Below are 16,163 nucleotides of genomic sequence, written 5' to 3'. Positions count from 1 at the left end.
CATAAAAGGTTAAAACACTTTAGTTTATTGCACCCAGTCAGTTGTACAGATTTGATCCTTCTTTGAAAAAAAAACATAATGGCTGTAGTGTATAAAGAAAGATTAATACTGTTATATTAATATGATTCATGTTTAAAAAAAGGATTTACCACAAGAGTGTTGCTGTTCACAGGCCAGACATGATGTATTGAGATACAAAAAGTGTGGTGATCATATCATGGGGCAGGAAGGAGTTGGAGGCAGGGATGGAGGAATGGTGTAAGTGTAGGGAGTAATTAGCAATTGGTTGTCTATTTCGTACTATTTGTCAGTTTGCTTTAAATCATCAAAAATAAATCACATTTAAATATATTTGGTGCTGTTTCTTTTCTATTTTTCAAGCAGTTTGGATTATACATTAAAAAAGATAGTTTGTGACCTGGAGTAAACATGGAAAGAATTTAAGGGCAAGCTTTGAGGTTTTTTTTTGGTTGTGGTTGGTGAAAGTGATCAAACAAGGGTTAGTATTATGTGATTTGCAGTAATATACACTTCCATGCAATTTCAAATGGTATCTGATTTAGTTTCTCCTGAAAAGAACATTTTGGGGCCAGAAAGATTGCAGATTATCCAAATTATCAAGGCAGCAGTTGTTTTGTGAGAATCTCTAATCATTTGGTGAGTTTACACTATGTTATTCAATCCACTAGTGACTGTGTAAAAGGGGTTGCTGTTTCAGGCATGGCTCACAACCAAGTGTCCAGGCACAGGGCAGCTGCACTGAAGGATTACTTGTGGGTTTTTCACATTGACTCTCTACAAACAGCATCAAGGGTCTATGTTCAAACATTAATAAATGAGTCAATGTTTTCCCTGGCATTAAGGCAGTACAGTTAGTGGAATCCTGAGGCAAAGTATGAAACAAGTTTGGTTTAAGTCCTTGATGTAGAACAATAATCAGTAAACATTTGTGAACTTTACAATCTGTATACTTCTTCGTCACAATTTTAAATAAAAATTATACTGACACACTTCTCCAAAACTAGCAAAAAAACTTCCTTGTGTCATTTAAGAATCTAAAATCATATAACATCATTTTTTCTAAATATGGGATTTTCCCAATATTATTACATGGGTTTCTGCAAATTAGCTCAAATTACACCTACATGGTTTCCATTCTTACTGGTAATTCTAAATTTAGTCCCGATAGATGTGAAGGATAATATGTACGAACAGCAATCACTGACTGATGCCTCTATTGGGTGTGAGCCCATCAAGTAGATTTTACAAATATATATCATATTTAAAAAATTCAGCTCTCCTACAGACAAGCTCAACATGATCTTGGGCCTGATTCAGGACAACATTTAGCAGTGAAACCAACCAAGTTTGTTCAGAAATGGAAAGTGTGTTAGTTAAACCAACTACATACAGTATGTGTGCCAAGTGTCTTTCAACGTCATTTTAGGTTTTATAAGAAACCAAATAAACATTCTTTTAAAGAAAGACTCTACACTCTCTCAGTACAACCACAGAAAAAAAAAGTCTAAATGTTCAAGGTAGCAGCCTGGAAGAACTTTGAAGAAGCTGTGATGGCTTTTGGCTTTAGAAACTATTTCTGAGCTAATTTGGATGAACACAATGGAAGCTAAATAGATAATTAGGCAATGGCTCAAAGCTAAAAGATTCCTATTAAGTAATAAAAGGCACATCTCCAAAAAAATGTTAGGTCTGCCACTCAGTCACATAGAAGAACTAACAAAGAGAAGTAAAAATCTAAGACTTTAAGCACCTATGGGAAGAGTTCAGCATTTGAGGAAATTGTCCTGAGTTGAGGCAGCTGGAGACAAGGATTAATTTTGTTTATTTAACCACCATAGTCTTTACTGCAGACTCCCCTCTGTCACCGATATTAACTGTCTGCTTTTTCCAGAAGATCGTCAATATACTCCAATACTTCACCCTGTACAAAAGAAACAAACATTAGTGCTCAGACCTCAGCCTGATTTACTTTCCATAACTCTAGTTCATTCATTGTCAGCCATACAGTAAAATTACTAATGCATACACAACACAGAGCAATAATTCCAGTTTTGTTCTTCTTATGAAATAATTACTTTGGTTTTAAAATAAACAAATCATTGAAGTGATTAAATATAAGAAATATGTTTGATCTTGCAATGCCATTTATTTGCAATGAAGAAAACACACCAAGCGCTTGCTGTGAAAGACTGAGAAAGTACAAGTACTTGGTGCACAGTTCAAGTATTGAGTTTCATCACTTCCTACTGAAAGCTTTTTGTAGTATCTTAAAACACCCAATTACCACAATTCCAACAATTATATGGGACAGTATTCCACAATCCAATTTATTACACACATTTACTTGTTTAATTTTACATAACCTCTTACGGATTATTGACATGTGCTAGGGTTCAATCAGAATCCTTGAAACATTGTTAAAATCTGCTTATTGCTATTACATTTTATGTGTTGTTTGAAGATCCTGTGGTATTTTCTGGTTTCGACTGCCGACATTATTAGCATACATAACATAACAGGACTACCAAGCAGATTATATTAAAAAAAACCAATGAGAACCAATACCATAATATATGTGAAATTTCAGACAAATTTTTTTTCCCTGCAACAAAAAGGGACATGTAAAAGAAATACTTATGTGATTAGCACAGAACTGCTGGTTCTTAAAAATTGAGAAATCATAGCTCTGAAGCTAATGGCATGGATCATTGACACAGATTTTCGATAAAAGATGACAATATTACAAATAATCATTACAATCGAACTCTAAATTGTGTTACAAAGGTTACATATGAATGAGGAGCAGATGTAGGTCATTCAGCTCCTCGAACCTGCTCCACCTTCAACATGATGACGGCTGATGTGATTGTAACCACAAATTCACAATCCTGCCTACTCAGATAACCCATCTTCCTTAAGGACTTGAGCCAATCACCTTTTTAAGGGGAAATTCCAAAGACTCGTGACCCTCAAATATTTTCACCTCATCGCCATTTTATGTGAGCAACTCCTTATTTTTAAAGTGACCCCTAGATCTAGATTCTTCCAAAAAAAAAAGGAAACATCAAGACCAGTCAGGAGTTTCTATATTTTAATTAAGTCACCTCTTATTCTTCAAAGTTCCAGTGCATACAAGCCTAGATTGTTCAATATTTCCTCATTAGACAATCCCATGCACTTCATTCCAGATTCCTTTGCATCTCAGAGCTCTGCAATCTCTTATCTTTAAAGTAAGATGCTTCTGTTTTATTATTCCTGTCAAAACAGAATTTCACATCAAACTCTATTTGGCACCTCATTGCCCACTCAATTAACCCTTTTTGTAGTCTCCTTATATTCTTTTCACAATTTATTTTCTTATCCAGTTTTCAGCGAATTTGGCAACCATACTTTACATTACATTCTCTGAATCATGTATAAATTGTAAATATTGTACGTTTGAGGTCTCAGCACCAATCCCTGTGGTAACCACTAGTTTCACTTGCCAACTTCCAAAAAGACCCATTTATGCAGACTCTCTGCCTCCCCTTAGCCGATCCTAATTTAACTAATTAACCAAGCAAAAGCAAAATTCTGCAGATTCTACAAATTTAAATTAAAGGTTGTATTAGACATTTCATTGTGTACTCCAGTCTGCTGATTCTGATATCGATAGCTTCAATAATTACTGAGACGACAAGTATGAGCACCAACGCTGCCTGGAATAACAGTACAACCCAAAATCCATTCCAAATTCAAATTCTTAGTTTTAATGATTCAACACATACCCTCACAGTAATGGTATGAAATTGGACTTCATGCACTTAGGCTCCCCTTGCTGTTTCAATAGTAACACATCAAAAATAAACAAAGCATTTATGGAATTATAATTCACTTTTCTAATTAATTCACTAAATGCTCAATGTTATCATTGAAATTTATTTATGTTCTAGTGGTGGAGGGAGACACACTTATGTTCTAGATCTGAAATCTAGTTGAAGAAGTGATTTATACAAACAGAAAACCTAACATGTAACTGTATGTGTAACTGGCTTGGCACTTCCGTGAGTCACACTGTACGTTTAGCCCTGGTATAAAATGCTTTTGTTTGCATACCAAAGATTCAACTTGTGCAGTGTGAATTAAGTATTGAGGTTCAAAGTGAGTCTGAAGCAAAGCACAAGTAGCTTCCACTTCTCTGAAGACCTTTACTCCCCTTTGTTCCAGCGACTCAGAAGTCAGCATGCAGATGGTGAGCAGCAAAACTATTCTTACTGATGCTACAGTTACAGATTGAACACAAAGCATGCAGAGGATCTTCCACTGTACACTGGGATTAAATTTGGATCAATCCTCCTCACAAACAAATTCTCCACTGACTGGGGTTAAACCAAAGCAATTACTCAAAAATATTCTAATAAAAGTCCAAGACTGTGCTGTTTCAAAAACTGAAATTAATCAGAACATATTCCAGAGTCATCTAAACATGATCAATATTCCTTTGATGTCTTCTCTTAGTTTGTGATGGTAATTGCACACAGTCTGTTTAGAACTTACACCAATAGTTTCACATTACTGTTAGACTTCAGCTCATCTTGCAAGCAAACAGGGATATCTTCACACACATGAGAAATATGTGCTCTATATACAGATGGTATGTAAGAAATATTTTAAGTACGTTTTGTCATACTCTCACTGAGTTACATTTATTACACTAGCTGGGTGTTAAGAGAATATTTCTTTTTTTAGCTTGCCCTGTGGCAGTATCGAGTTTAAACACAGGTTAGATGGAGGATGCATCTCTTGTGATTCTAACCAAATCTCAAATCAAACCCTCTGAAAAATATTTTGACTTCAAACAGACCTCAATTGCTCAGTAGCTAATTTTCCACTGATCTCACAAATCCATGGCAATAAAGGCTAGTATTTTGCAGTTTTGAGTGGTCAGTGACAAAGGAAAATAGAAAATAGGAGCATAGGTAGGGTACTCAGACCTTAGAATCTGCTCTGCCATTCAATATGATCATGGTTGATCATTTGACTCAGTACCATGTTCCTCCTTATTCCCTATATTTGATCCCTTTGGCCCCAAGAAATATATCTAACTCCTTTAAAACAGTCAATGCTTTGGCCTCAATTCACTTCACTAGTGGACCTTATAGCCAATTACATTCTACTCCGGACACTAACCCAATGCTCTCACTGGGAGACTTTCAACACAACAGAATTTCCAGGTGAAAAGGAGAAAGGTAGTGAGTGAACACCACAATACCCGTCAAGTCACACACTGCCCTAACGCAGAACTATATCACTGTTCCTGCACTGCCACTGGATCGAAACTGTAATTCTCTCACAAACAGTACTGTGGATGGGCTATAGTGTTTCAGAAAGGCAGTTCCTACCAGCTTATCAATAGCAATTATGATGGACAATAGATGTTGCAACTCACAGCCCAATTTCCTCTTCCAAAACACAATACTCTTAAAGCTTTGCCTTTCAGACTGTTGAATTAGACAGAAATTGATTAAATAAATTGTACTCACTAAAGAAACTACCATCACCTCAAAACAAAAATATTGTTCTTCTCAGAATTACGCAATGAAATCATATTGATTGATTATATTGAATTTATATTAAAGGCAATTTGGATGTGGAAAAGCAAACCCAAAAGCAAAATACTGCAGATACTTTAACTACACATCAGGTCAGGCAACATCTGTGGAGAGGGAAACAAGAGCTAATGTTTCAGATGATGTTCTGAAATTTTTGATCTGAAACATTACTTTCTCTTTGTCGGCACAAATACTGCCAGACTGTTTCATACCTATAATATTTTCCTTTCTTATTACTGGGAAAAAAAAAAGAGAGAATCTATTTAATTTAAAAGTATATTCTTATACAGCTCTACATAGGCGGCATGGTGGCTCAGTGGTTAGCATTGCTGCCTCACAGTGCCAGAGATCCAGGTTCGATGCCTGCCTTGGACGACTATCTGTGTGGCGTTCACACATTCTCCCGGTGTCTGTGTGGGTTTCCTCCAGATGCTCTGGTTTTCCCCCACAATCCAAAGATGTGCAGGCCAGGTGAATTGGCCAGGCTAAATTGCCCATAGTGTTAGGTGCATTAGTCAGGGGTAGGGGAATGGGTGGGTTACTGTTCGGATGGTCGGTGTGGACTTGTTGGGCCAAAGGGCTGGTTTCTATACTGTAGGGAATGTAAACTAATGTAAAAAAAACTACAGCTGTTTACATATAATCATTGGATTGCACAGACATGTTCAGAGCTTCTACATATTAGTATAAAATTTACACTCAACACTAGCAAAAGAAATAGTAGCTGAACTAGGCCATTTGCCTGCTTGAACTTATTTGCTACTTGAAAGGATCATGACTAATATTGTTATGGTCTTTAATTTCTTGTCAACCCCAAACCTTTTGATTCATTGGTCGATCAAAATTGTATTCAAATCAGACTTAAAACTGTTAAATGATCCAGCCACCAATGTTCTTCGGGGAAAGGAATTCTACAATCTAAAATGATCAGAGAAAATAAATTCTTCATATTGCCAGCTTAAATAGGAGCACCCCATATTTTCAAATCATGCTGCACTATTCATCACATGGAAATCCTTTGTTACAGAAAGTTCCACTTTAATGGAAAATTTATAGAACTAGAAATTATATTTACAAATCTTCAAATAGATTTGGTTACTTCTTAATGTGACTAAACAAGAAATGCATCAAAAGGGAACGGAGATTAGCTAGGGTAGTATATTAAAAGAAGAAAGTGAGGACTACAGATGCTGGAGATCAGAGTTAAAAAGTGTGTGCTGGAAAAGCACAGCCGGTCAGGCAGCATTCAGGGAGCAGGAGAGTCGAGAATGTTGCTGATGAAGAGCTTATGCTCAAACGTCAACTCCCCTCCTCCTGCTCCTCGAATGCTGCATGACTGGCTGTGCGTTTCCTGGAACAACCTTTTTGACTCTGGTATATTAAAGGGTATGGGAGTGAGGATAGTAGTATGAAACGGAGTAGGATTTATTAAAGAGTATGAGGTCTACGGAGTGCGGGATTAGAGATAATGGTATGTTAAAAGGTCTGGAGTCTGAACAGGATTGTCAGATTTGACGAGGTGGTTGAGATGGAGAAAAACAGCATAGAGCTGATAGGTTGAACCCTGCAACATTTCTTGGTTTGCTGATTTTACTACTGACCAGTTTTGAAAAGTGATTAGCAGTTCAAAAAACATTTTGTATTCTCATTACAAAATAATCTTCAGACATTAGCAGACCTTTTCTAATTTTACAGTTTCACATTTATATTATGCACAGTGAACACTATCCAAAATGCCAGCCAGGTTATAGCTTTGATTTATTTTTTGATGATACGCAATATTAAAGATGAGAATAAATACACCTTTTGGCACCACACCAGAATAGAGTAAAAAACAAATGAAAATATTCAGTTGCTTGGTCCTCATTAATCTCCAAAGCTTAATTTACTGAAGTAGCAAAGAACTGTCAAAGGCAGGGCCTCTGCTCATTTCTCCGTTCTGAAACACACAACTCATAAGGACGTGACAGGGAATAAGTAGGGAAAATGTTTCCCATGGCTTGCCTGTAACAAGGCGACAAAGTTTCAGAATAAGAGATAGACCAGATTAGGCTCAGGCGAAAGTGAGGACTGCAGATGTTGGAGATCAGAGTCAAGATTAGAGTGGTTCTGGAAAAGCACAGCAGGTCAGGCATTATCCGAGGAGCAGGAAAATCGATGTTTCAGGCAGGAGCCCTTCATCAGGAATGAGAATCATTCCAGATTAGGTTCAGATGAGGAGGAATTTCTTTACTGGCTATGGAGGCTTGGTTGTGGAGCTTATTAAGAAAAAGATCAATAAATTTCTAGATTTTTTAAATATCAAGGGATATGGGGTTAGTGCAGAAAAATATTTTCGTTGTAGACGAGTCACAATCTTGTTGAATGGAGGTAGCAAGCTCGAGGGGGCAAATGAGCAACTCCTGCTCTTATTTCCAACCTTCATTTTCTCCTGCTTTTAAGTGCCTTCAGTTTTGAATTCTATCAAATAATACAGTACGACTAGGCAAAAAGGATATCACAGAAAAGGATCCCTTGGGAAGTTTCCACGGTAAGCAAACATTGCGGGTTGAAGTTCTCGTTCCTCCACTGTTACCACAAGAATTTGCTGGTTTCGGCATTGGCCAAAGTTTGTAACCTTTAAAATGGGACCCTTGTCCTGGGGCAAGTTGGAAAGGGCAGGATGACCACCCTCCAAGTTCTCAAATGGCCTTAAGTAATTAAAATAACTGCAGAAACAAAAACGGAAATTGCTGAAAAAGCTCAGCAGGTCTGACAGCATCTGTGAAGAAAACTCAAGAGTTAACTTTACAGGTCCGGTGACCCTTCCTCAGAACTGATGGTAGCTAGGAAAATGTGGGTTCACATGCAGAAGATAGGATGGGGGAGGGGGAGGGGGTAAGGAGTAAATGATGGGTGTGGATACAGCCCAAAGAGAGAAAAATACCAAATACAACAATCATTATCCACTCCTTTGTCTGTCCAACTGTTTGGCTCTCTTTGAGCTCTATCCCTACCTATCATTTACATCTTACCCCTTCCCCCCAACCCTATCTTTTGCATTAAAAACTCATTTTCCTAGCTACCACCAGTTCTGAGGAAGGGTCACTGGACCTGACTGCCAGACCTGCTAAGCTTTTCCAGCAATTTCTGTTTTTGTCTCAAATGACCTAGTTATCCCAATTCACTATAAAGTCTGGATTTAACTGCTAATAACAATAATTTCTTAGACTAATGTTTTCAATCCAGAAACAGGGTTAACAATTGAGTAATATTGCCTGAAAGCAGCATTATTTCTCATTTGGATAAGATCTATCCTGAGCGTAGTCAAAGTCACCGGCTGGTAGGGATGTTGGGTAAAGTGTGGTGGAGAAGATCAGACCCCAAGTAAAACTGAACCTATACAAACTGATCACAAAAACAATTAATTTCCCACATACATGACAGAGGTTTGAAAAAACAGTAATAAAGTTGTAAATAACATTTATTGTTTTACTAAGATCAAATATTGCAGTGAAAATTAGAGAAAACTTCAAAATTTCAATTTGGCAATTGGTCTCTGGGATTACGTAAATAATGCAAATCAGCAATAAGTTAGGGCTAGAACCAAATATTAGGAGCAGGAGTAAGCTATTCAACCCTTCAGGCCAGCTCCAACAGTTCAATAGGATCACAGCAGACTATCAAACTCATAACCCTGTTCCCACTTTCTTTCCTTTGGTCCTTTGAATGGGAGGTAAAAGTGGTGAGGACTAGAGTGGTGTCAGGGCAGGTAGTGGGACAAAAAAAAAGCTGTTTGGGGGCATGGTGATTAGAGGGGACAGTAGGATGATTGAGGAGGTCGGTCCCTCCTCTCACTCTTGTCCGCTGCCGTGACCAAGGTTAACTCTCTCTCTTTAAAAAAACACATTGGCATGAACTTAAGCAGTGCTTATCACATGCATGTGTTGACAACAACTATAATCAGTTGCTGGCTCACTGGGATAAAAGCCTGCAAACCAAGTACAAATAATGGGCATCATCCTCACAAAAAATAAACATCATGCTTGTCCTTTAATTTTATGTAAAAATCTAAACAGGATGGGAAGAAATCTTGGAGAAGCTCGTGACAGGATTCTCTGCGCAGATAGCTCCTGAAGATGACATGAGACATTTCTCACAGGGCATGAGAGTGGAGAGGATTATATATGGAAGAAAATCAGAGGGGAGGGTCCTGGATTAGTGTCCATGGCTGTAGCCACCCCTCTACTATTTTGATTCCATTCTCAGTGCTCCTTTTTGCTGAAATCCAAATCAAAAAGAAAACCAGCTGGGCTTTATTCAAGGTAACCTATATAAAATCTGAATTTTAAAGTTTTCTAATTTTCATTGAAATATTTGATTTAGTAAAATAATGAATGTTATTTATAATTTTATTACTCCAAGGTGTGACAGTCTCCAGCATGTATTTTACTCAACCTCACCACCAGGTGGTGGCTGTGAAAGCACTCACGAAAGTTCTCCAAAATGAGAAATAATGCTGCTTTTAGACAATATTACAGAGGGCACTCGATTATCAGTTATCCGAATTTCGGATTATGCAAAGAAGATCTCAAGGTCCCGATAGAAACAATACATCAAAGAAGTGTTTCAACACTTATCCTAACTTTTGTTTACGATGTTTAAAAATAAACCCAGCTTACTGAAATGCTGCCGAGAACAGTCATGGATCGGAGCCCAGGCACACAGTCTCCACATGACTGACCATCCGCCCCATCACTCTCTCTCTTCCCACACTTTCCCTGGTGTTCTACATAGGGATGTACCCTAACCACCACCCCCCCCCCCCCCACCCTAAAACTATGCCCTCTAGTTCTGGTCTCCACCACCTAAGGGAAAAGATTTTGTCTATTCATCCCATCCATACCCCTCATAATTTTGTTAACCTCTATAAGGTCACCCCTCAGCCTCCGACGTTCCAGGGAAAACAGCCCCTGCCTGTTCAGCCTCTCCCTATAGCTCAAATCCTCCAACCCTGGCAACATCCTTGTAAATATTTTCTGAACTCTTTCAAGTTTCACAACATCTTTCCAATAGGAAGGAGACCAGAATTGCACGCAATATTCCAACAGTTGCCTAACCAATGTCCTGTACAGCCGCAACATGACCTCCCGACTCCTGTACTTAATACTCTGACCAATAAAGGAAAGCCTTCTTCACTATCCTACCTACCAGCGACTCCACTTTCAAGGAGCTATGAATTTTCACTCCAAGGTCTCTGTTCAGTAACACTCCCTAGGACCTTATCATTAAGTGTATAAGTCCTGCTAAGATTTGTTTTCCCAAATTGCAGCACCTCGCATTTAGTTGAATTAAATTCATATAATGGCAATTTATTCACGCCTAGCAAGCCGCTTGTCGAAAGCATAAAAGATACAGCGAGATCTCCTGAAGTTGAGATAGGCCTCATTGGAGTTCTCGTCTGATTTTGCTGTATAACTTACCATAGATCACATCATTCAGACCCTGTCCAGAGAGTTTCTTTCTTATTTCCATTTGCTTTGTTTTCAAAAAGAGAACAAGTTAATCTTCGAAGCAAACAACTTCTAACTGTCTGACCAGAATTATCACCAATTATTTGATAGTTTGCAAAAAAATGCTAATTACCAACAGCTTTCAGACAGAAATGGGGTCATTTGTGGAGCAGGGATGAGGAACAGATGCATGGGGATTCTTGGACTTGAGCTTGGTGGAAGCCACAGGAAAATAGTGTAAACAACCATAATGATTTTTAATTTGTCACTGCAAAGTGTGACACTAATGTACATCAGGAAATGTACTCAGGCACGCTGAGGGATATTTTTAACACAAACAAACACACAATCTGGTGGGAAAGGAGGAGATACCGCACCACAATAAATTAGGGGACATTTGCCACCATTCTCTTTGGTTCCCACCACAAACTCTATTCACTTGACAGTCCATCATCTTGCCAGCTCTTGAAATCCACATCCAAGCCTTTGCTACCAAAGGTTTTGACCAATCCAATGCTCTCTTGGCTCTTATTTTCACCTTCCATATATTTCAGCTCATCCAAAACTGTACTGTGCATATTTCAACTCAACCAAGTCCAAATCACCCATCACACCAGTTCACATTAACCTATATTAGAACCAGGTCTGGCAATGCCATGAATTTAAAATGCTCATCCTTATTTTAAATCTTTGCGGCCTTGCCCCAGCTTTTATAACTAGTTTAGATCTACCATCTCAGATCTTTGACTTTCTAATTTTAGTTGCTCATGTATCCTCAATACCCAATACTGGCAGGAATGCTTCACTGCCTGCTTCTCAGTTCTGAAATTCCTTCCTTAAACCATTCTGCCTTCCTATAAGGCATCCTTAAAGTCTATCTCTTTGACTATACCTTTGGTTAGTTGTCCTATTATTTCTATGTGGCTCTGTATTAAATTTTTGGTTGGCTTCTGTGAAATGCCTTGGAATTTTACATCGTTAAAAGGTGTTATGTAAATGCAAATCCTCATTATTTTTTCATGTAACATTTCTGAGGTCCATTTCATGGCTTGACTACTTCAGAAAAAAGCTTAATTACAATGTTTATTTGGGGTCCTACATTATACACAATCCAGATACTAATTTTAAGATATGAATGCGCTGCACGTGTATCATGCATGATTTGCCCTCTGCTATGTGGCCTAACCTGTGGGTCCTTAATATTGGTCCCAGACCCCCTACCCCGATACTTCACCAAAAAGATATTTTTAGGCCCAGAGAGACCACAAACAACCACTGGATCATTTCTGTGTTAGGTCTCTGCTGCAGTCACCCAGTTTACTACCTGCTTCAATCCATCGAGTCTACTCGGAGTGCTGGTCAAAATGTTCACAGCAACAGCAAAGCTAAACATTCTGGCTCTCAGAATGGCTCAGGCTTCAGTGAGGACATCAGATTGGAGGCATGATTGCAGTGAAATCATCATTAACATTAGTCACATAAGTCAGATTTATGCTGCTTCATAAGGATGTTCATATTTTCCATATTCATAAAAACTACGATTTTTCTGCTAATACAAAGGTGTGGCCATTTCATGATACAAAGAATGAACAAAATGACAAATGTGAATCAGACCAAAACGTAATTGCTATTCAATTGAGTTTTTCTTAGGGTGTAGCTGTTATTAAAGAGTGGAGAAAATGTGATGGCCTGGAATTTCACACGCAAGTTCAGCCTGTTTTAGATCATAAATGGAGCATGATTAAATTTTACCAGATTGCAATTCACAAAAATTAGAAGACTTTGGATGATAGGTCAACAGAAGGAAGCAAATTGGATCAAGAAAAATTTTAATTACGATTGACAATGATTAAAAATATTTTTTTAAAAAAATTAGCTCGTTTTCTTTGTAATTCCAAATGCTGTCCCATAACAACTCAATGATGAACTCCCAAAGTAGAGGAGTCCGTTGTCATACATAGTATGTTGTTGAGAACAGCAAGATAATGGAGGCTCTGACGATACTTTTTTAAACCCTCTGAATGTCATAATTGCATTGTGAACTGAAGAATGGTTCAGCTTTGTACTCTCCAACATTGTTCTGTACAGGGCAAAGACGGAACGTGTCAAAAAGTTGCAGTAAAAAGTTGTGCGTGTGGGTGCACGCGATTTTGAAACTCAGTCCCAAAAGGCAGCAGCTGTCTTACTTGTGGGGGGTAGCAGGGGCATGCACTGATCAGGGGAGCAGACAGGGGAAGACAGGCTGTGTACTGCTGCCTAGTCTCCTGAACGGGGAGCAGCCTTCGCAAATTCTTGCTGTGTGTTAATCCCATTGAACAGATGGGGCAGGCGGGCGGGGCTTCAGTAATGCTGCAGGTCCCTTACACACAAAATGTGTCTCTGCTCAGAAACAAACCCTGAGGTAGAGAGAGGGAGCAAGGCATGCAAAGTGAGGAAAAAGAAAACTTTAGAAAACTCCAAGCCCCAGAGGCGAGGCATTGAATGAATTAACAGAATAATCAAATTATCCGAACAAAATAGTGCCCGCCTATCTCATTCAGATAAGAGATTCCTCTGTACTCAGTTGTTAAACCTACTGCTGTTTCCAAAACACCACTGAGAGATGATCGGTATGGACAATTAAACCGGAGTTTCTGAAGTGAATTGGGGTAACAAGGCTATTTGAGAAACGCAGAAAATAGGTGCAGGAGTAGCCATTTAACTCTCCGAGCCTGCATCACCATTCAATATGATCATAGCCGATCATTCAATTCCAGTATCCGACTTCCACTTTCTGTCCATACCCCTTGATCTGTTTACCTGCAAGGGCCATATCCAACTCCCTCTTGAATACATCTAACGAACTGGCCCCAACAGCTTTCTGTGGTAGAGAATTTAACAGATACACAACTGAGTGAAGAAAGTAGAGCCATCGAGATGTACAGCATCGAAACAGACCCTTCAGTCCAACTCATCCAGGCCAACCAGTTATCCTAGATAAATCAATTTCCATTTGCTAGCATTTGGCCTATACCCCTCTAAACCCTTCCCATACCCATCCAGATGCCTTTTAAATGTTGTAACGGTACCAGCCTCCACCACTTCTTTTGGCAGCTCATTCCAAATACGCATTACCCTCTGCATGAAAAATGTTGTCCGTTAGGTCTCCTTTAAATCTTTCCCCTCTCACCTTAAACCTATGCCCTCTAATTTTGGACTTCCTCATGCTGGGAAGAAGACCTTGTCTATTTACTTTATCTATGCCCCTCATGATTTTAAAAACCTCTATAAAAGGTCACCCTCAGCCTCTGATGCTCCAGCCCCAGCCTATTTCAGCTTCTGCCTATAGCTCAAACCCTCCAAACCTGGCAACATCAACGTAAATCATTCCTGAACCCTTTCAAGTTTCACAACATCCTTCCTATAGCAGGGAGACCAGAATTGCACACAGTATTTTAAAAATGGCTCAGTCCTGAACAGCTTACCACTTATTCTTAAATGGTGACCCCCTACATCTGGACTTCCCCAAAATTGGGAACATTCTTTCAGCATTTAGCCTGCTCAGTCCTATCAGGATTTTAGATGTTTCTATGAGATTCATCCCTCATTTTTCTAATTCTTCATTGCTTTCTGTTCAGAGCTCTGTAACTTGAATAACAGCTAATAATTGCCCCGCTAATGTTAGTTACTTGCCTCATCATCAGCTTGTAGATGTTGTTTGGCAAATTCATACATTTGCAATTGAAAATTGGTCTGGTTGTAGTATCGCAAAGCCTCCTGCAAATCAAAACAGTTGAATCAGACAATTTAACACTCTTATCCAGTGATTAAATAACTGTGCATTCACCAAATCTGGCCCACGAAGTAGTTATTGTCTTCCAAAAACTCATGTGATATATTAAGTGCTTTAAGTTATTTTGATAACACAATGAAACATTAGAGAATGGCAAGCATTAGTTCTTTTCTAGATCTCCCAGTTCACTACAGGATCTCTTTTCATGATGTAAAAGAGATCTTTTATTGTGAAACAGGGATAAAGCAGTACCAGAGTAGGGGGAAAAAATTGAGAGCAAAAAAAAAAATCAAGCAATTTGAGAGGGCCAGCACAAAAGATGGACAACAAGACAGTGTGTGGAGAGGGGGAAAGAGAGGGGGAAAGAGAAAGAGAGAGAGAGAGAGAGAAGGCAGAGCTGATAAAAGAGCATGAGTGATGAGAGACAGAGCCCACAAGATAATGTGAGGGGAACAAGGAAAGGTATAATCCATAAAACAGTGTGATGGACGTCAGAGCACATAAAAGAGTATAAGGTGGGGAAAATGATGGCCCTTAAAAACAGAAGATAATTACCTGGACACTTTATTCCAGAAAGCAGTCACACACTTAGGTTGAATTATTTGATTTGGTCAATGGTTAAGACAAATGGACATGATACAGGAAGGGTGTCAGCAGGTAAAAGAGGAGGAACATCAGCTTTTACAATTGTTCAAGAGAATTGAGATTCATGCAGCTTGTATCAATGAGTGCAAGGCCTGCACAGTGATGGGTGAATTGGTTGTTTCCCTACCATGGTGACATTATTCAATGGGACAGGAAACAGTGTTGCAGTAGGAGTGGACAGCATAGACTGAGGAATGGACAGAGCCCGCTGCAAGCAAAAGCATGAGCCCAGATGGCTGAGGAGCTTGTCCGGTAGCAGGAAACACGGTATCTGCAATACGCTGGGAAGAAACTTGTACATTGCAGAGGAAACAGAAGGGTGGATTCAATTGTTGTGATCCATGTAGGTACCAATGACATTGATAAGATTAGGAAAGATGTTCTGCTTAAGGATCATGAGCAGCTAGGAGCTAAACTAAAATGTTAAGTCTCAAAAAGTAATAATCTCTGGATTAGTACTCAAATCACAAGAAAGTAAATGTAGGGTAGATAGGATTAGAGACATGCATCTGTGGTTGAAGTCTAGTACTAAAGAAGACGAATGGGTTTTACAATTTACAAAATACCAAAAAAACCATTATTTAATTTGTTTTTTCAGATCAATTAAGAAATAGATTAGATTAGATTAGATTAGATTAGATT

General features: G+C 38.7%; 1 protein-coding gene across 3 annotated transcripts in view; it reads right to left on the bottom strand.

Annotated features, from left to right (window-relative positions):
* Window positions 1–5: 5 nt before the first annotated feature.
* Window positions 6–16,163, bottom strand: part of LOC122549274 (cartilage associated protein) — a 29,175-nt gene continuing 13,017 nt past the window's right edge. The window contains exons 6-8 of one of the 3 annotated variants that reach the window (XM_043688786.1): window positions 14,777–14,860; window positions 13,904–13,964; window positions 6–1,942 (exon numbers count right to left, since the gene is read on the bottom strand). In XM_043688786.1, coding sequence (XP_043544721.1) covers window positions 1,938–1,942; window positions 13,904–13,964; window positions 14,777–14,860 — 150 coding nt within the window. In that variant the 3' untranslated portion in view covers window positions 6–1,937. Of the gene's footprint in view, window positions 1,943–13,143; window positions 13,185–13,903; window positions 13,965–14,776; window positions 14,861–16,163 lie in introns of those variants that run through there. The other 2 variants (XM_043688785.1, XM_043688787.1) reach the window with 2 other exon arrangements.

The sequence above is a fragment of the Chiloscyllium plagiosum genome, chromosome 4 (assembly GCF_004010195.1).
Source record: "Chiloscyllium plagiosum isolate BGI_BamShark_2017 chromosome 4, ASM401019v2, whole genome shotgun sequence".
NCBI classification, from domain to species: Eukaryota; Metazoa; Chordata; class Chondrichthyes; order Orectolobiformes; family Hemiscylliidae; genus Chiloscyllium; species Chiloscyllium plagiosum.
This window is presented reverse-complemented; position numbering and strand designations above follow the sequence as displayed.